The sequence below is a fragment of the Entelurus aequoreus genome, linkage group LG01, assembly GCF_033978785.1.
Source record: "Entelurus aequoreus isolate RoL-2023_Sb linkage group LG01, RoL_Eaeq_v1.1, whole genome shotgun sequence".
NCBI classification, from domain to species: domain Eukaryota; kingdom Metazoa; phylum Chordata; class Actinopteri; order Syngnathiformes; family Syngnathidae; genus Entelurus; species Entelurus aequoreus.
The window spans coordinates 16,392,379-16,412,578 of NC_084731.1; the positions used below are offsets into that span (position 1 = coordinate 16,392,379).

Sequence of the window (20,200 nt, forward strand, 5' to 3'; positions counted from 1 at the left end):
TTCACGCCTTGCCCGCGCCTACTTTCCTTTGCATTCCGGGAAAACAAACCCCAAAGTTCTAAGTCCTGACATGCAAGAGCAAAGGTCACCGCCTCTGTCTATGGTGCTGAGGACGAGCACCATCGGACGGGGGCGAGGCATGTGCTGACGGCGAGACACAGCTGACAGGTGATTAGATTTCCCAGGTGGTACGTGCTAATCTAATCATCTGTTGTCTTTAACAGTAAGCGGCCGAGAGCGGGGGGGGGGGGGGGGGGATACGGACGTGACTGAAAAGTCATGTTATGCGGGAGAAAGACTTTGAGAAAATCTATGTGCATTAAAAATTTTGTTAAAATCTGCACGCTTGGCTCCCGTGCCGTGTCTACAGTGGAACTGCTAGGAAGCAACGTCTACAGTTGTGTTATTTCTATTTACCGTAGTGCACTGTAAAACAACAAATATGTTTTTTACAGTTAAAAAAAAAAGGCAGCTCATTTACTGTCATTTTACCAATAAAAAAAACAAAACAGTAGTATGCTGTAAAATAAAAAAAACAAATGCACATTTTAAGGTAACATTTTGGTGACTGACTAGTTTTTTGTTGCAAAATCTGCCTTTTTTTTTTTTTACTATGTCCCTTTAAAATATACATAATGATCAAATGCCTAGACAATTGTGTATCAATATGATAAGGAGAATCCTTTTACAGTGTTTCTCAAACTTCTTTCACCAAGTACCACCTCAGAAAAAACTTGGCTCTCCAAGTACCACCATAATGACCAACTTTAAAATACAGTAGCGTGATAGGCCCCAAGTATTTATTTAAAACAAGGCATGTTGAGGAAGTTAGTCGACTAAAACTAGACTAAAACTAAATACATTTAGATGACTAAAATGTGACTAAAACGTAAATACATTTTTGTCAAAAGACTATGACAAATACTAAATTAAAAACTGCTGTCATAGTTAACACTGGACGGGGTAGAGCCTGGACTGGTCGCCAGACATTCGCATGGCACACAGACTATGGACCTATGGACATTTTCGAACATTTCAAACGGCGGCCTATAAGCCAAATCCGCCATGCAAAGAATGTTTCTTTGGCCTGTCAAACATCACCCAAATAGAGAAACTGTGGAGATTGAAATAAAGCTGATCATTGATGGAGGAGCCACGTTGTGAGTAGCTGAATAGCTCAATGGGTGATAATGCAAGCTCTTTGATCAACACGTACCAGTCAGGGTTAATGGTGACATGTACAAACCCCGTTTCCATATGAGTTGGGAAATTGTGTTTGATGTAAATATAAGCGGAATACAATGATTTGCAAATCATTTTCAACCTATATTCAGTTGAATATGCTACAAAGACAACATATTTGATGTTCAAACTGATAAACATTTTATTTTTTTGCAAATAATCATTAACTTTAGAATTTGATGCCAGCAACACGTGACAAAGAAGTTGGGAAAGGTGGCAATAAATACTGATAAAGTTGAGGAATGCTCATCAAACACTTATTTGGAACACCTTTCTCTACCAGCTATTGCAAGGAATTTAGGGATTTCACCATCTACGGTCCGTAATATGATCAAAGGGTTCATAGAATCTGGAGAAATCACTGCATGTAAGCAGCTAAGCCTGTGACCTTCGATCCCTCAGGCTGCACTGCATCAACAAGCGAAATCAGTGTGTAAAGGATATCACCACATGGGCTCAGGAACCCTTCAGAAACCCACTGTCAGTAACTACAGTTGGTCGCTACATCTGTAAGTGCAAGTTAAAACTCTCCTATGCAAGGCGAAAACCGTTTATCAACAACACCCAGAAACGCCGTCAGCTTCGCTGGGCCTGAGCTCATCTAAGATGGACTGATACAAAGTGGAAAAGTGTTCTGTGGTCTGACGAGTCCACATTTCAAATTGTTTTTGGAAACTGTGGACGTCGTGTCCTCCGGACCAAAGAGGAAAAGAACCATCCGGATTGTTATAGGCGCAAAGTGTAAAAGCCAGCATGTGTGATGGTATGGGGGTGTATTAGTGCCCAAGACATGGGTAACTTACACATCTGTGAAGGCGTCATTAATGCTGAAAGGTACATACAGGTTTTGGAGCAACATATGTTGCCATCCAAGCAACCATGGACGCCCCTGCTTATTTCAGCAAGACAAGCCTTCCGCCCGAATGCAGCTGAGATAGGCTCCAGCACCCCCCGCGACCCCAAACAGGGACAAGCGGTAGAAAATGGATGGATGGATGGAATGCCAAGCCATGTGTTACATCAACGTAGCTTCATAGTGAAAGAGTGCGGGTACTAGACTGGCCTGCCTGTAATCCAGACCTGTCTCCCAATTCTAAGTGAATTATTATTTGAAAAAAAATAAATAAAGTTTATGAGTTTGAACATCAAATATCTTGTCTTTGTAGTGCGTTCAATTGAATATGAGTTGAAAAGGATTTGCAAATCATTGTATTCCGTTTATATTTACATCTAACACAATATCCCAACTCATATGGAAACGGGGTTTGTACCTTAACTATTGTTTTCATTACTTGGACCATGGTTCTTGAGTCTCCAGTTAATATTGCATAACTTAACAAGCATGTTTTTGGAATGTAAGGGGAAGCCGCACTACTAGGAAAAAAAACCCATGCATGCACGGAGAGAACATGCATCTCCTTTCAACCCTCAGTCTTCTACTGTCCGGCCAACTTGCTTGCCAAAAGTCAGCTGTGCAGCCTAATAAGATGTAGTACACAAATCAAAAAAAGTGGAAAAAAGCAGAACATAATTCATGTAATGGAGTTTGGACAAATACATGCTTGTTTATTCCTATCAACATAAAAAAAGGAGTCTGTGAACCTTGAATACACAGATTTATTTCCATTGAATATCTCACCTGTTGCAGCCTACATCTGCACTAAATTTGCCCTGCAACGCACCATTGCAGATGGCACATAAACTAAACCACATGTAAGTGGTAGCAGCGAGACATTTTTAATCTCTCAAAGGATGTATGCCTTAGCCCTCGTAAAACGGGATCAGTCAGAGTCCACTTTTGCCAAACCCAGTAAATCCAGAGTGAACAGCTGTCTAAGCGAAGCATTGCATGGACTTCAGAACATCATACTATATCAAACACAACTCTGGACTATAAGACACATTTTCAATATATTTTCTGCCTGTTCGTAGGACTGATACGATCAATTTAACTTACTGTATAGGATAGGGATATTCAAATACATTGTTTTGGGGGCCACATTTCCATAAAACTAAGGCCAGGGTGGCCAGATTTATTTTGTATATAACAGAGAACCACCGTCCTCGACAGTAGACATTTGATTTTGGTCTATATTTTTTATAGGAGCGCACTGCTGTTTTTAGGACCTTCTCCAAAAAATATAGTCAAAGATCATCTTTATGACAACACTCTAGTGTTTTTCAAAATCTTCTGCAAAAATGTAAACTAAACTCGTCGACATCCAGTTGAATAGACCAAAAGATGAAAAAGAGAGGACCTTAAATGGAACCTTGAGGAATACTCCTAGTACGGGGGTCAGCAACCCGCGGCTCTTTAGTGCCGCCCTAGTGGCTCCCTGGAGCATTTTTTAAAAAAGATTGAAAAGTTGGGGGAATTTTTTTTAATTTTTTTACTATGGTTTTCGTTTGAGGACAAACATGACACAAACCTTCCCAATTGTTAGAAAGCCCACTGTTTAATATGTTTGTGGGTATGCTTCACTGATGAGAGTATTTGGTGAACATCGTTGTGTCCTACTAATTTCGGTGGTTCTTGTCCACCAAACTTTTTATGCTGTGCGTGAATGCACAAAGGTGAGCTTTGCTGATGTTATTGACTTGTTGGAGTGCTAATCAGACATTTTTGGTCAGTGCATGACTGCAAGCTAATGAATGCTAACATGTTATTTAGGCAAGCTGTTTGTACAATTACATCCTTATGCCTCATTTGTAGGTACATTTGAGCTCATTTAATTTCCTTTACTTTTGTCCTCTTTGTATATAATTTAGTTTTGCATGTCTCATTACACATTATCTGTATGTAATATTGGCTGCATTTCAGATAGTTGTTTGTGTGCCAAGTTGTTCCAGACCACAGCAAACATTACCTAACTTGCCAAAGGTTGTAATAATTCTATTAAAGGAAGACAGCCTGCTGTTTCCTTTAACTTGGACACAAACATCTATACCAGGGGTCCCCAAACTTTTTGACTCGGGGGCAGCATTGGGTTAAAACAATTTGGCCGGGGGCCGGGCTGTATATAATATATACATATACATATATAAATATATATACATATACATATATATATATATATATATATATATATATATATATATATATATATATATATATATATATATATATATTAGATATATATACAGTATATTACATACACTACCGTTCAAAAGTTCGGGGTCACATTGAAATGTCCTTATTTTTGAGGGAAAAGCACTGTACTTTTCAATGAAGATAACTTTAAACTAGTCTTAACTTTAAATAAATACACTCTATACATTGCTAAAGTGGTAAATGACTATTCTAGCTGCAAATGTCTGGTTTTTGGTGCAATATCTATCTACATAGGTGTATAGAGGCCCATTTCCAGCAACTATCACTCCAGTGTTCTAATGGTACAATGTGTTTGCTCATTGGCTCAGAAGGCTAATTGATGATTAGAAAACCCCTGTGCAATCATGTTCACACATCTGAAAACAGTTTAGCTCGTTACAGAAGCTACAAAACTGACCTTCCTTTGAGCAGATTGAGTTTCTGGAGCATCACTTTTGTGGGGTCAATTAAACGCTCAAAATGGCCAGAAAAAGAGAACTTTCATCTGAAACTCGACAGTCTTTTCTTGTTCTTAGAAATGAAGGCTATTCCACAAAATTGTTTGGGTGACCCCAAACTTTTGAACGGTAGTGTATATATATATATATATATATATATAGGCAAGGCAAGGCAAGGCAACTTTATTTGTATAGCGCTTTTCATACACAAGGCAGACTCAAAGTGCTTCACAGACAACAAAGTGAAATGAAAGAAAATAAAAGCAAAATTAAAATGCAGACAATAAAAATAAAAACAGTGCAGACGTTAAAAGTCAAAAGATTAAAAGATTTAGCTGAAAGCTAAGGCGAACATAAAAGTCTTCAGTCTAGTTTTAAAAGTAGTGAGAGTTGGGGAGAGTCTGACATCTTCAGGAAGTTTATTCCAGCTATGTGTTGCATAGTGACTGAATGATGATCTCCCTTGATTTGAGTTTACTCTTGGAACCGCTAACAGATTGGTCTCAGAAGATCTTAGTGATCTAGAGGGCGTATATAGTGGGAGCATATCAGTGATATACTTGGGCCCTAGACCATGTAGTGATTTATATGTGAGCAGGAGGATTTTGAAATCTATTCTCTGATGTACAGGGAGCCAATGTAAGGATTTAAGAATTGGTGTAATGTGCTCACATTTTTTGGTCTTTGTTAGAACTCTAGCAGCAGCGTTCTGAACAAGCTGTAGCTGCCTGACAGTTTTTTTGGGAAGACCTGCAAGGAGACCATTACAATAGTCTAGCCTACTGGTAATAAAGGCATGTACAAGTTTTTCTAAGTCTTGAGCTGACATGAGCCCTCTAAGTCTTTTTACATTTTTGAGGTGATAGTAGGCCGATTTTGTTACTGATTTGATGTGACTGTCGAAATGTAAATCAGAATCTAAAATAACCCCAAGATTTCTGGCTTTATTTGAGGTTTTCAGGGACAGTGATTGAAGGTGTTGGATGACTTTAAACCTTTCTTTTTTAGCACCAAAAACAATTATCTCAGTTTTATCTTCATTTAGTTGTAGGAAATTTTGGCACATCCAGTGTTTGACTTGCTCAATGCACTGGCACAGAAGATCTATGGGGCGATAGTCATTTGGTGATAGCGCTACATAGATTTGGGTGTCATCGGCATAGCAATGATGGTCAATGTTATTATTTTGCATGATTTGTCCTAGTGGGAGCATATAGATGTTAAATAAAGTCGGCCCCAAGATTGAACCTTGGGGGACTCCACACGTTACGTTGGTTGGTTCTGATACAAAGTCACCAATGGAAACAAAATAGTTCCTATCTTGTAGATATGACTTGAACCAGCTTAAAACTGTGCCTGAGATCCCCACCCAGTTTTCCAACCTGTCCAAAAGTATTGAGTGGTCGACAGTGTCAAATGCAGCACTGAGGTCCAAAAGCATTAATACTGAAGTTTTGCCAGAGTCTGTGTTTAGACGGATGTCATTTATAACTTTAAGAAGGGCCGTCTCTGTGCTATGAAGAGGTCGAAATCCTGACTGGAAGTTGTTGTGGCCGCCAGTAGAAGCCAAGAAGTGATTTAGTTGTTGGAGGACAACTTTCTCAATTATTTTACTTATGAATGGTAGATTTGAAATTGGTCTGTAGTTGTTGATAACAGAGGCATCTAGGCTCTGCTTTTTTAGAAGAGGTTTAATGACTGCAGTTTTGAAAGCCTTCGGGAAATTGCCCGATTTAATAGAATTATTAACTATTTGCAAGATGTCTGTTGATAGGCAGTCAAAAACATTCTTAAAGAAGTTGGTAGGTAAAACATCAAGGCAGCAGGTGGATGACTTTAGAGCTGTCACCGTTTCCACTAGAGTTTTAGAGTCTATGGCATTAAAGCTTGCCATCATTGCTGTGTTACTTTTGCCTAAATGGGGTGGTGATCCAACTTTTTTACTTGAGATATTGATGGTGCGTCTGATGCCTTCAATTTTATCAGTATAAAAGAATGCAAAGTCATTGCATTTCTGCGTGGAATGGAGTTCGGCTGGTATTTGTGTTGGGGGTTTAGTCAGTCTGTCAACGATTGTGAATAGGGTTTTGGCCTTATTTGTGTTGCTGTTTATGATATTGGAGAAGAATGTTTCTCTAGCACTTTTTAAGACTAAATTGTAGGCCTGGAGGCTCTCTTTATAGATGTCATGGTGAATATGAAGTTTTGTATTCCGCCAGATTCGTTCAGCCTTCCTGCACTCTCTTCTCTGGGCTGTTACAGCAGCAGATTTTCTCCAGGGTGCCTTTTGCTTGCCAGAAATCGTTTTAACTGTAACAGGTGCAATGATATCTATGATATTCACAATTTTGGAATTAAAGTTGCTTACAAGATCATCAGCATGACATGGGTTTAGAGGTGGTAGTGAGGAGATGGCGTTTTTAAAGAGGACATTAGCATGTTCATTTATGTACCGCTTTTTGACATTCTTTGATTCTGTTTGTGTGTCCGGAATTACAGAAATATTAAAGAAAACACAGAAATGATCAGACAATGAAGGATCAATCACAAGAACATCAGAAACATTGAGACCTTTTGTGATAATCAGGTCCAGGGTATATATATATATATTAGATATATATATATATTAGATATATACACCGCACTTTCCGCGCGCGCGATGATGTCACGTTATCGTTATATATTTGGGACTTCCCGCGGGCCTGATTTTGGACGCTGGCGGGCCGGATCTGGCCCACAGGCCGTAGTTTGGGGACCCCTGATCTATACCTTTGGCCAGTAAAAGCCAGTAATTTCCAGGAATTATCTCACCTTCTGAGTAGTACTAGTAATGGTTTCTAATGTAAAAATGTGTAGAATAAATATTACATTTCAACATTTAACAACACTTATATACAGCTTTTCATTTTTGGCGGCTCCAGACATATTTGTTTTTTGTATTTTTGGTCCAATATGGCTCTTTCAACGTTTTTGGTTCCCGACCCCTGTCCTAGTATAACTAAATAATTTGAACCAATTTCTACTGACCACATCTGAATTAAACAAACTGCAGAAATATCTTAGTTACATAAATCACATTAAGAAAAAAAAAATTTGTAACTGGCAAAAAGAAGAGGACTCAAAGGGGTACCTTGAGGAACACCTCAGTTATGTAAATCACACGTTTTGACCCTGCCAGCAAGGTTAAAATGTCAATGCAAGGATCTGTGTGTACAGTGGTCCAAAGTACTCTATACAACAGGAGCACTCTAGTGGTTTTAGGAGTTTGCCGCAAAAATGTTTGTCTCCCAAGTTTAGAACCGAATTTGGAGGGCTGGTACGGTGTCAGGATTTAGCCCCGGGTCCTCCAGTTGAATATCCCTGGTATAGGACGTTGAGAAGCATCAAGGAACTTACCCTGCATAAGCCTTGGACGCAGATGTCGTTGGTATCGGGCCCACACGGCGTGCCGTCAGTGACCCGGTCCCTGAGCTGATAGTAGGCCGTGCTGCCTGCTACCCTGCAGAACAGTTTACACCTGTCCTTCATCAGGACTGACCACATAGATGAGAGGAAAACAAATACTGCATGTCACCTCGTCAAACATGATTATGAGGAAAACGGAACAAACGTGGTGCGGAACTCACTTCCGCTGTATTTGGGCACCCAGCGAACGTTAGGAGGTAGGCCGTTGATGTTGAAATGTCTGCCATCGAAGGAGGCACATTGCTCCTCCCGGAAGTCCCTCTTCTGCTTGGAGCATGGCTCGGAGCTACAGGAACGGAACTTCATTCGGCGACCGACACAGTACATGCCGCCATTCCTGGGCCTGGTTGGAGACACATAGACGGAATAAGTACAATCAAACTGCAGGCTTGGATTTATGATTGTGTAATACACTACGAATATTGATTGTGATCCTTGCCAGATTTGATCAATGACTTTTTAATGGAGAAAAAAACAATCCGAGGCCGGATCCCTATTAAAGTCAATTGCTTCCAAATGTACAATCTGGATTAGATCTGGCTGAAACCACATATGTTGAGACATTTTGTTAAAATCAGATACTGTATGATTTGACAGGTCTAAAACCAGATTTTACCAATGAAATGTTGATAAATCCGAGACAATGTGTGGATTATTATTGAATTTAAATGGAAACTGATGAACAACTTCCATAGCGCAGTTACTAGAGCCAGTAAATTCTAAGGAGTAATAAGGGTGTTCTCAGGAATCCCTGCTTGTCTTACTACTACTTACTCGAAACAGAAACGCATTTTGACACATTTGACAGGTTTAAGACCAGATTTTACCAATGAAATGTTGATAAATCCGAGACAATGTGTGGATTATCATTACATTTAAATGGAAACTGATGAACAACTTCCATAGCGGAGTTACAAGAGCCAGTAAATTCTAAGGAGTAATAAGGGTGTTCTCAGGAATCCCTGCTTGTCTTACTACTACCTATTAAAAACAGAAATGCATTTTGACACATTTTGTTCAAATCAGATACTGTATGATTTTACAGGTTTAAGACCAGATTTTACCAATGAAATGTTGATAAATCCGAGACAATGTGTGGATTATCATTAAACTTAAATGGAAACTGATGAACAACTTCCATAGCGGAGTTACAAGAGCCAGTAAATTCTAAGGAGTAATAAGGGTGTTCTCAGGAATCCCTGCTTGTCTTACTACTACTTATTAAAAACAGAAATGCATTTTGACACATTTTGTTCAAATCAGATACAGTATGATTTGACAGGTTTAAGACCAGATTTTACCAATGAAACCTCCAAAGACATGCACCTGGGGATAGGTTGATTGGCAACACTAAATTGGCCCTAGTGTGTGAATGTGAATGTTGTCTGTCTGTCTGTGTTGGCCCTGCGATGAAGGTGGCGACTTGTCCAGGGTGTACCCCGCCTTCCGCCCGATTGTAGCTGAGATAGGCTCCAGCGCCCCCCCGCGACCCCGAAGGGAATAAGCGGTAGAAAATGGATGGATGGATGGATGTTGACATTACGAGACAATGTGTGGATTATCTTTAAATTTAAATGGAAACTGATGAACAACTTCCATAGCGGAGTTACAAGAGCCAGTAAAGTATAAGGAGTAATAAGGGTGTTCTCAGGAATCCCTGCTTGTTTTACTACTACTTATTAAAAAGAGCAATGCATTTTGATACATTTTATTCAAATCAGATACTGTATGATTTCACAGGTTTAAGACCACATATTACCAATGAAATGTTGATAAATCCGAGACAATGTGTGGATTATCATTAAACTTAAATGGAAACTGATGAACAACTTCCATAGCGGAATTACTAGAGCCAGTACATTCTAAGGAGTAATAAGGGTGTTCTCAGGAATCCCTGCTTGTCTTACTACTACTTACTCAAAACAAAAACGCATTTTGACTAATTTGACAGGTTTAAGACCAGATTTTACCAATGAAATGTTGATAAATCCAAGACAATGTGTGGATTATCATTAAACTTAAATGGAAACTGATGAACAACTTCCATAGCGGAGTTACTAGAGCCAGTAAATTCTAAGGAGTAATAAGGGTGTTCTCAGGAATCCCTGCTTGTCTTACTACTACTTACTCAAAGCAGAAACGCATTTTGACACATTTGACAGGTTTAAAACCAGATTTTACCAATGAAATGTTGATAAATCCAAGACAATGTGTGGATTATCATTAAATTTAAATGGAAACTTATGAACGACTTCCATAGCGGAGTTACTAGAGCCAGTAAATTCTGAGGAGTAATAAGGGTGTTCTCAGGAATCGCTGCTTGTCTTACTACTACTTACTCGAAACAGAAACGCATTTTGACACATTTGACAGGTTTAAAACCAGATTTTACCAATGAAATGTTGATAAATCCGAGACAATGTGTTGGATTATCATTAAATTTAAATGGAAACTGATGAACAACTTCCATAGCGGAGTTACTAAAGCCAGTAAAGTCTAAGGAGTAATAAGGGTGTTCTCAGGAATCCCTGCTTGTCTTACTACTACTTATTAAAAACAGAAATGCATTTTGACACATTTTGTTCAAATCAGATACTGTATGATTTGACAGGTTTAAGACCAGATTTTACCAATGAAATGTTGATGAATCCAAGACAATCAATCAATCAATCAATCAATGTTTATTTATATAGCCCTAAATCACAAGTGTCTCAAAGGGCTGTACAAGCCACAACGACATCCTCGGTACAGAGCCCAATGTGTGGATTATTAAACTTAAATGGAAACTGATGAACAACTTCCATAGAGGAGTTACTAGAGTCAGTAAATTCTAAGGAGTAATAAGGGTGTTCTCAGGAATCCCTACTTGTCTTACTACTACTTACTCGAAACAGAAACGCATTTTGACACATTTGACAGGTTTAAAACCACATTTTACCAATGAAATGTTGATAAATCCGAGACAATGTGTTGGATTATCATTAAATTTAAATGGAAACTGATGAACAACTTCCATAGCGGAGTTACTAAAGCCAGTAAAGTCTAAGGAGTAATAAGGGTGTTTTCAGGAATCCCTGCTTGTCTTACTACTACTTATTAAAAACAGAAATGCATTTTGACACATTTTGTTCAATTCAGATACTGTATGATTTGACAGGTTTAAGACCAGATTTTACCAATGAAATGTTGATGAATCCAAGACAATGTGTGGATTATTAAACTTAAATGGAAACTGATGAACAACTTCCATAGCGGAGTTACTAGAGCCAGTAAATTCTAAGGAGTAATAAGGGTGTTCTCAGGAATCCCTGCTTGTCTTACTACTACTTATTAAAAACAGAAATGCATTTTGACACATTTGACAGGTTTAAAACCAGATTTTACCAATGAAATGTTGATAAATCCGAGACAATGTGTGGATTATCATTAAACTTAAATGGAAACTGATGAACAACTTCCTATCATGAATCAATTTAAGTGGACCCCGACTTAAACAAGTTGAAAAACTTATTCGGGTGTTACCATTTAGTGGTCAATTGTACGGAATATGTACTTCACTGTGCAACCTACTAATAAAAGTCTCAATCAATCAATCAATCAATCAATCAATTCCATAGCGGAGTTACTAGAGCCAGTACATTCTAAGGAGTAATAAGGGTGTTCTCAGGAATCCCTGCTTGTCTTACTACTACTTATTAAAAACAGAAATGCATTTTGACACATTTTGTTCAAATCAGATACTGTATGATTTGACAGGTCTAAAACCAGATTTGACCAATGAAATGTTGATGAATCCGAGACAATGTGTGGATTATTATTAAACTTAAATGGAAACTGATGAACAACTTCCATAGCGGAGTTACTAGAGCCAGTAAATTCTAAGGAGTAATAAGGGTGTTCTCAGGAATCCCTGCTTGTCTTACTACTACTTACTCAAAGCAGAAATGCATTTTGACACATTTGACAGGTTTAAAACCAGATTTTACCAATGAAATGTTGATGAATCCAAGACAATGTGTGGATTATCATTCAATTTAAATGGAAACTGATGAACGACTTCCATAGCGGAGTTACTAGAGCCAGTAAATTCTAAGGAGTAATAAGGGTGTTCTCAGGAATCCCTGCTTGTCTTACTACTACTTATTAAAAACAGAAATGCATTTTGACACATTTGATAGGTTTAAAACCAGATTTTACCAATGAAATGTTGATAAATCCGAGACAATGTGTGGATTATTATTAAACTTAAATGGAAACTGATGAACAACTTCCATAGCGGAGTTACTAGAGCCAGCAAATTCTAAGGATAGATAAGGGTATTCTCAGGACTCTCTGCTTGTCTATTAAAAACAGAAATGCACTTGATGTGATTAGTGTATTTACCGGGAAACAACATTTTGAAATAGGCCACCAGATAAAGCATTGGTGAACATTAGCTATGGAAAGAATTCCCTTAAGGAGGATTGATGTACGGAACATTGACTTTGGCATTTAAAATGGAGACATGGTTCAGCAGGCATGCGTGACTGCAAAGACGAGTGCTCACACGGGTCGGTTGCATTCGCGCACTGCCATCTTGATGCCCCCGCCGCACGTCCGAGAACAGGTGCCGAAAGGACTCCAAACTCCCCATGCCCCCTCCACAGGTGTGGCGTCGTGCTCTTTGGCTATGCACTGGCCGTGTTTGCAGTGCTGCATTTGGAGAGGAAGGAAAAAACAAGATATTTGGCACCAGGAAGCAGAAGAATAACAAAAGAGGGAAGGAAGAAAAGTTGAAGGAGCGAGACGACAAGACAGCTCATGAAATAACAGAAATGGCTACACATCTATCTGCTGTGTCGGGCTTTGATGCTAATCTGGGAGAAATTATACGGTGAAATATTTCATCCGTGTGAATAGAAGACAAGGATTGTCAAACACATATTCAATGAATCGCTCAGCTCATTACAGCCGGATAATCACACTCAATTAGACAAACATGGCTCAAGTATTTTGTCTGATCAGCACAAATAAGCCTGAGCATGTGTGTGCTGGCAGCCTCATACCGTGGTACCTTGGTTTTTGCCAGTTGTTTGTTCCAAAAGGTCGAACGAATATGTCAGAAAATCCAAAAATGTTAACATAAAACACATTTCATATAAACAATTAGACATGCAGAAAACAATGTGGTACCTCATCTTAGGAGCTCAATTGGTTCTATGACTGACAATTTTCGCATTGAGTTTAAGATTTTAGTCCTAACTATCCCTGTGTTGCATGGTGGATCCCCTCAGAATATCGCTGATCTGTTTGGCCCCAACACTTCAGGGCGTAGCCTTGGTCTTCAGGCTCAACAAAAGATCCCCAAAATGTATTTTAACACCTGGGGAGACCTAGCATTCCAGGCTGTAGACCCCAGACTCTGGAAATACTTTCACAAACCAGTCCCTCTGTAAACATGACTGTGTTCAAAGTTTCAATCAATCAAAGTTTATTTATATAGCCCTAAATCACGAGTGTCTCAAAGGGCTGCACAAGCCACAACGACATTCTCGGCTCAGATCCCACATCAGGGCAAGAAAAAACTCAACGAAATGGAATACAATGAGAAATCTTGGAGGGGACCGCAGATGTGGGGCGACCAGTGCAATAGAGGTCAAGTGGATCTAGTTAATAGTGTGTTGACTCTTTTAAAAATCATTTAAAGACTTTGCTTTTCAGAAAAACGTTTACTTAATTGACTTTTTAACCTTTTTTAAAATCCTTTTTATGATGTTGCCCCTGTTTTAATGTAATTGTTGTTTTAATTCCCCTATGTTTTGTACAGCGCTTCATGATTTTTATCTGTAAAAAAGTTGTTATAAATAAAATACACTTACTTACTTACATTTCCTTGGGGACCGGACTAATGCGAGGTCTCCGTCCAGTTGCTTCTCCGTCGTGTAACAAAAGGAACTATGTTTATGTTGCACACGGTTGTCTTTTGAGTGATGGACCGGAGTTGAAACTGGTAAGTATGTCTGCATAGAGGCTAATGCTCAATCGTCCAGTTTGTAGTCAGTAGAAAAGGAGAAACTAAAACTGAGTCTGCTACACGGCAGGACATGTTTTCAATGGTTTGTTTTTCCTCCCGTTCTCAGTTTCGGTGGTTAAAGGGGAAGGATTGTGTCGATCTCGAGCTGAGGGCTATGCACCATTACAACCAGCTGCGGAAGATGCTCGTAACTCAAATTATGCTTGCAATTTAAAGCATACAGTCCGCTTGTATCTCAAAATATTTGTAAGTTGAGGTACCACTGTACTGTAAATGCCTAATAAAATTGATAAATGAACATTTAACATCACTTTTACCTTAAAGGCCTACTGAAACCCACTACTACCGACCACGCAGTCTGATAGTTTATATATCAATGATGAAATCTTAACATTGCAACATATGCCAATACGGCCGGGTTAGATTACTAAAGTGCAATTTTAAATTTCCCGCGAAATATCCTGCTGAAAACGTCTCGGTATGATGACGTTTGCGCGTGACGACACGGATTGTAGCGGACATTTTGGGACAGCATTGTGGCCAGCTATTAAGTCGTCTGTTTTCATCGCAAAATTCCACAGTATTCTGGACATCTGTGTTGGTGAATCTTTTGCAATTTGTTTAATGAACAATGGAGATAGCAAAGAAGAAAGCTGTAGGTGGGAAGCGGTGTATTAGCGGCTGGCTGCAGCAACACAATCACGTAGCCGGTGTTTCATTGTTTACATTCCCGAACGATGACAGTCAAGCTTTACCATTGGCCTGGGACAAGCTTTACCATTGGCCTGGGACAACAGAGACTCTTACCAGGAGGACTTTGAGTTGGATATGCATGCTTGTGGAGATGGGACAACAGAGACTCTTACCAGGAGGACTTTGAGTTGGATACGCGCTACCGTGAGTACGCAGCTGCGGCTTCCAAACATTTGATCGCTTGCCCGTACGTGCGTGCCGCTATGTGCATGTCACGTACGTAACTTTGGGGAAATATATGTGCTGTATGAACTTTGGGGAGGTGAACGGTACTTTGGGCTGTGGGATTGAGGGTGTTGTGCAGGTGTTTGATTTGTATTGGCGGGTTATATGGACGGGAGGGGGGAGGTGTTTGTTATGTGGGATTAATTTGTGGCATATTAAATATAAGCCTGGTTGTGTTGTGGCTAATAGAGTATATATATGTCTTGTGTTTATTTACTGTTTTAGTCATTCCCAGCTGAATATCAGGTCCCACCCGCCTCTCACAGCATCTTCCCTATCTGAATCGCTTCCACTGCCCTCTAGTCCTTCACTCTCACTTTCCTCATCCACGAATCTTTCATCCTCGCTCAAATTAATGGGGAAATCGTCGCTTTCTCGGTCTGAATCGCTCTCGCTGCTTGTGGCCATGATTGTAAACAATGTGCAGATGTGAAGAGCTCCACAACCTGTGACGTCGCGCTACTTCCGGTACAGGCAAGGCTTTATCGTCGATGTTCTCTACTAAATCCTTTCAGCAAAAATATGGCAATATCGCGAAATTATCAAGTATGACACATAGAATGGATCTGCTATCCCCGTTTAAATAAGAAAATCTCATTTCAGTAGGCCTTTAATTGAAGACTTCTGTTGGCCCCATAGTGGATTATTTTGCAGTTGTACTCAATAGAAATAACTCAATGTATTCTTTGTTTGTTCACTCGATTACGCGGAATAAACAGACTATTTTTTTACGCACACTAATTGGCTGTAAAACAGCCGAGAGCGTGTACGAACACCAAATCATGCAATAAGTGGAGCTTACGAAAACCGAGGTACCACTTTTTAATGTCTTCGCTGTACTAAAGGATGAAGGAAACGGTAACTGGTGTCTAACAATTCTGCTCAAGAATTCAACATCATCACATTGTTATCATGATCAAGCACCAAAATAAATCCCATTCTAATGGTAGTGCAGGATATGGCCTTCCATTCCTAGGTCTAACAACACATAAAATACAGGTGAGGGGATCCAAACTTCAGCCTATACGTCCTGCATTCAAGGCATCCAACTGCCCCCAGTGCGTCAATAAGGGTGTGTTTACAACTGTGATCATCTAATTCCTTGAGATCATGTGATATATGTATTAACTCAGTCATTATTTACCCTATACAAAAAATTATTTTTGCTCGACTTTTCACCTTACTGATGTTTTCTATTTGTACGTGAGCCTTACCTTCCCAGGAGAGCAGTCAGTGCCGTCGGCCCACGGCATGTGTTGTGTCCTGCAACCCCGCTGGGCACCCTCTGGGCTGGTACACCACAGCCTCCGACACTGAGTCTATCAGCAAACACACACGACATTACCATTTTGTCAAGAGTGCACGCCATCTTCTCTGCTAAAGATCTTTGAACAAAAATACTGGGACAGCTGGACCTTGCACCTACAGAATCGGAACATGATATACCTGTACAGTTGTCCCTCGTTTATCGCTGTTAGTTGTTTCCGGACATGACCGAGATAAATTAATTTCCACGAAGTTGGAAACATGATAATAAATCAAATATTTTTATAGTTTGAGCATAAAAAACCTGTTTACGACCTTCGAAATACAATTGTGGTAACATTTTCACTATTGTATTCCAATATAGTAATGCTGCCTGAGGCTGAGCCAATCAGTGGCCGCGATACTGAACAGCGCGTTGTTATTGGTTTGGTCTCCTCTATTGGCCAATACTACTGTAGTATTGATATTTTTAGTTCATTTAGCCATGTTTCTGTCTCGTTTATCGCTGTTAATTGTTTCCGGACATGACCAAGATACTGTATATGAATTTTCACAAAGTTGGACATTTTTATAGTTTTAGCATAAAAAAAAAACCTGTTTACGACCTTCTAATTAAAATTTTTAGCTCTCTAGACATGAAATAACACCATTTAGTCACATTTTCACTATTGTATTCCAATATAGTAATGCTGAATGAGGCTGAGCCAATCATTGGCCACGATACTGAACAGTGCGCCGTTATTGGTTTGGTCTCATCTATTGGCCAATACTACTGTAGTATTGATATTTTTAGTTAATTTAGACATGTTTCTGCCTCGTTTATCACTGTTAATTGTTTCCGGACATGAACGAGATACTGTATATGAATTTCCACAAAGTTGGAAATTTTTATAGTTTGAGCATAAAAAAAAAACCTGTTTACGACCTTCTAAATACAATTTTTAGCCCTCTCGACATGAAATAATCAGTGGCCACGATACTGAACAGTGCGTTGTTATTGGTTTGGTCTCATCTATTGGCCAATACTACCGTAGGATAGATATTTTTAGTTTATTTAGCCATACTTCTGCTTAAAATGCTTAATTTACGACCGAAAAAATTGTATAATATCCTTTCAAAAAATATAAAATACAAAATTAGCAGTGATGTGGTGAAGCTGCAATATTTGAAGCTCGATATGGCAAGGGACGACTGCAGCTAGTCTATTTGTGTGTACATCCAGACAGCTGGATGACAATCTTTGTTGTAGTCCAGCTAAACGTAAAAGTCTCCAAAACCCATATTTGTAAACAAACAGGAAGTCTGCTATCTTGGTTTTCGTCGGGCATTGTTAGGCCAAAACCAGGGGTCGTACTTTAACGAGCTCCTCAGAGGAACTTTGCCCAAATGAACCGCAATTAAAATAAGATACGAGACAGATAGCCGATGATAAATTGTAAAGAAATGTTTCCTCCGCCATAAGGTGTGGGCGTGACATGGCACCAAAACTTGATCTGATGGTTCGCCACAAAAATTTTAGACATTATGAGAGCCCTCTAGACATGAAATAACACCATTTAGTCCATTTTCACTATTGTATTCCAATATAGTAATGCTGCCTGAGGCTGAGCCAATCAGTGGCCACTATACTGAACAGTGTGTTGTTATTGGTTTGGTCTCATCTATTGGCCAATACTACTGTAGTATTGATATTTTTAGTTCATTTAGCCATGTTTCTGCCTCGTTTATCGCTGTTAATTGTTTCCAGATATGACCGTGATAAATACATTTCCACAAAATTGGAAACATTAATAATAAATCAAATATTTGTATGGTTTGAGCAAAAAAAACAAACTGTTTACGACCTTCTAAATACATTTTTTAGACATTATGAGAGCCCTCTAGACATGAAATAACACCATTTAGTCCATTTTCACTATTGTATTCCAATATATTAATGCTTCCTGAGGCTGAGCCAATCAGTGGCCACTATACTGAACAGTGTGTTATTGGTTTGGTGTAATCTATTGGCCAATACTACTGTAGTATTGATATTTTTAGTTCATTTAGCCATGTTTCTGCCTCGTTTATCGCTGTTAATTGTTCCCGGATATGACCGTGATAAAAACATTTCCACAAAATTGGAAACATTAATAATAAATCAAATATTTGTATGGTTTGAGCCAAAAAAATTACTGTTTAAGACCTTCTAAATACATTTTTTAGACATTATAAGAGCCCTCTAGACATGAAATAACACCATTTAGTCCATTTTAACTATTGTATTCCAATATAGTAATGCTGCCTGAGGTTGAGCCAATCAGTGGCTACGATACTGAACAGCGCGTTGTTATTGGTTTGGTCTCATCTATTGGCCAATACTACTGTAGTATTGATATTTTTAGTTTATTTAGCCATGCTTCTGCTTGAAAATGTTTAATTTACGACCCAAAAAATTGTATAATATCCTTTAAAAAAATATTAAATAAAAAAACATCAGTGATGTGGTGAAGCTGCAATATTTGAAGCTCGATATGGTGAGGGACGACTGTAGCTAGTCTATTTGTGTGTACATCCAGACATCTGGATGACAATCTTTGTTGTAGTCCAGCCAAAAGGGCTTTGATGGTATCGAGGTCAGAGTTAAATTGGGGCCTTAAGTATAATTTTATTTGGAGTCCCCCCACTCCCCAACCCACCTATTATATAAAAAAATAACAGTTTTGTTAATGTAAAACTATTTTGATACTTTTTTAATCAAATTTGAATTTAACTGGATGCATGTTTTGGACTAAAACCAATTCATGGGAAAGAAATACATATTTTTTCGTACTAAATGATTTAACGTAATTAAAACATATGTTTATAAACCTTCCTGACACTTCTCTGGGATTGGAACTAACTACCACTCTCTTACAAGACAAGCACTAATTAATGTGCCACGGGAAAGCCAATGGTATAGTTATATTCTAAACAGTGACGGAACAGGAAGCGGACATGAATAAAATTTCCTATGAAGCATCCTGTGGCTCCTGCCATTCGTGAATTGACCTTTCACATCTGCTTCTTCACACAAAACATGGCCCCCACGGATGGCGGGGCCCTACACACAGCGCGTGATCTGCATATAGGGAGGGGTGATCCTTGGGGTATGGGTGTTAAGTTCTCCCACACCAAACTCATCAAAGCGTGCATTTTCACACACAGCTTTATGTATTTGTCATAAGAACAAAAAACTATCTTCGTAAGCACGTCCAAAATATCTTGTAAGTTGAATATTTTTGATTTACCGGCACACTATTTGGATTCACTATAGGGTAGGGTTGTATTTCGATACTTTTCTAAATAAAGGGGACCACAAAAAATGGCATTATTGACTTTATTTTAACAAATAATCTTACGGTAAATTAAACATATGTTTATTTTTGCAATTTTGTCCTTAAATAAAATAGTGAACATAATAGACAACTTGTCTTTTAGTAGTAAGTAAACAAACAAAGACTCCTAATTAGTCTGCTGATGTATGCAGTAACATATTGTGTCATTTAGCATTCCAATAAGGCCTTTGCAGCCTTTGCTGCTGGTGCCCTAAAAAATGGCATGCATCTTTACCAATTTTTGAGGGGTTTGGCATTACCCTATAGTAGGGTTGTAGGGTATACCGGTACTAGTATAGTACCGCGATACTAATGAATCATATTCGGTACT

General features: G+C 38.9%; 1 protein-coding gene across 1 annotated transcript in view; it reads right to left on the reverse strand.

The window, feature by feature from the left end:
- The window catches only part of adamts9 (ADAM metallopeptidase with thrombospondin type 1 motif, 9), a 121,434-nt gene that overhangs the window by 40,305 nt on the left and 60,929 nt on the right, over positions 1 to 20,200 (reverse strand). Inside the window, exons 11-14 of the mRNA XM_062044652.1 lie at positions 16,462 to 16,566; positions 12,803 to 12,948; positions 8,418 to 8,599; positions 8,188 to 8,324 (exon numbers count right to left, since the gene is read on the reverse strand). Of these exons, the coding sequence (XP_061900636.1) occupies positions 8,188 to 8,324; positions 8,418 to 8,599; positions 12,803 to 12,948; positions 16,462 to 16,566 (570 nt within the window). The remainder of the gene's footprint in view (positions 1 to 8,187; positions 8,325 to 8,417; positions 8,600 to 12,802; positions 12,949 to 16,461; positions 16,567 to 20,200) is intronic.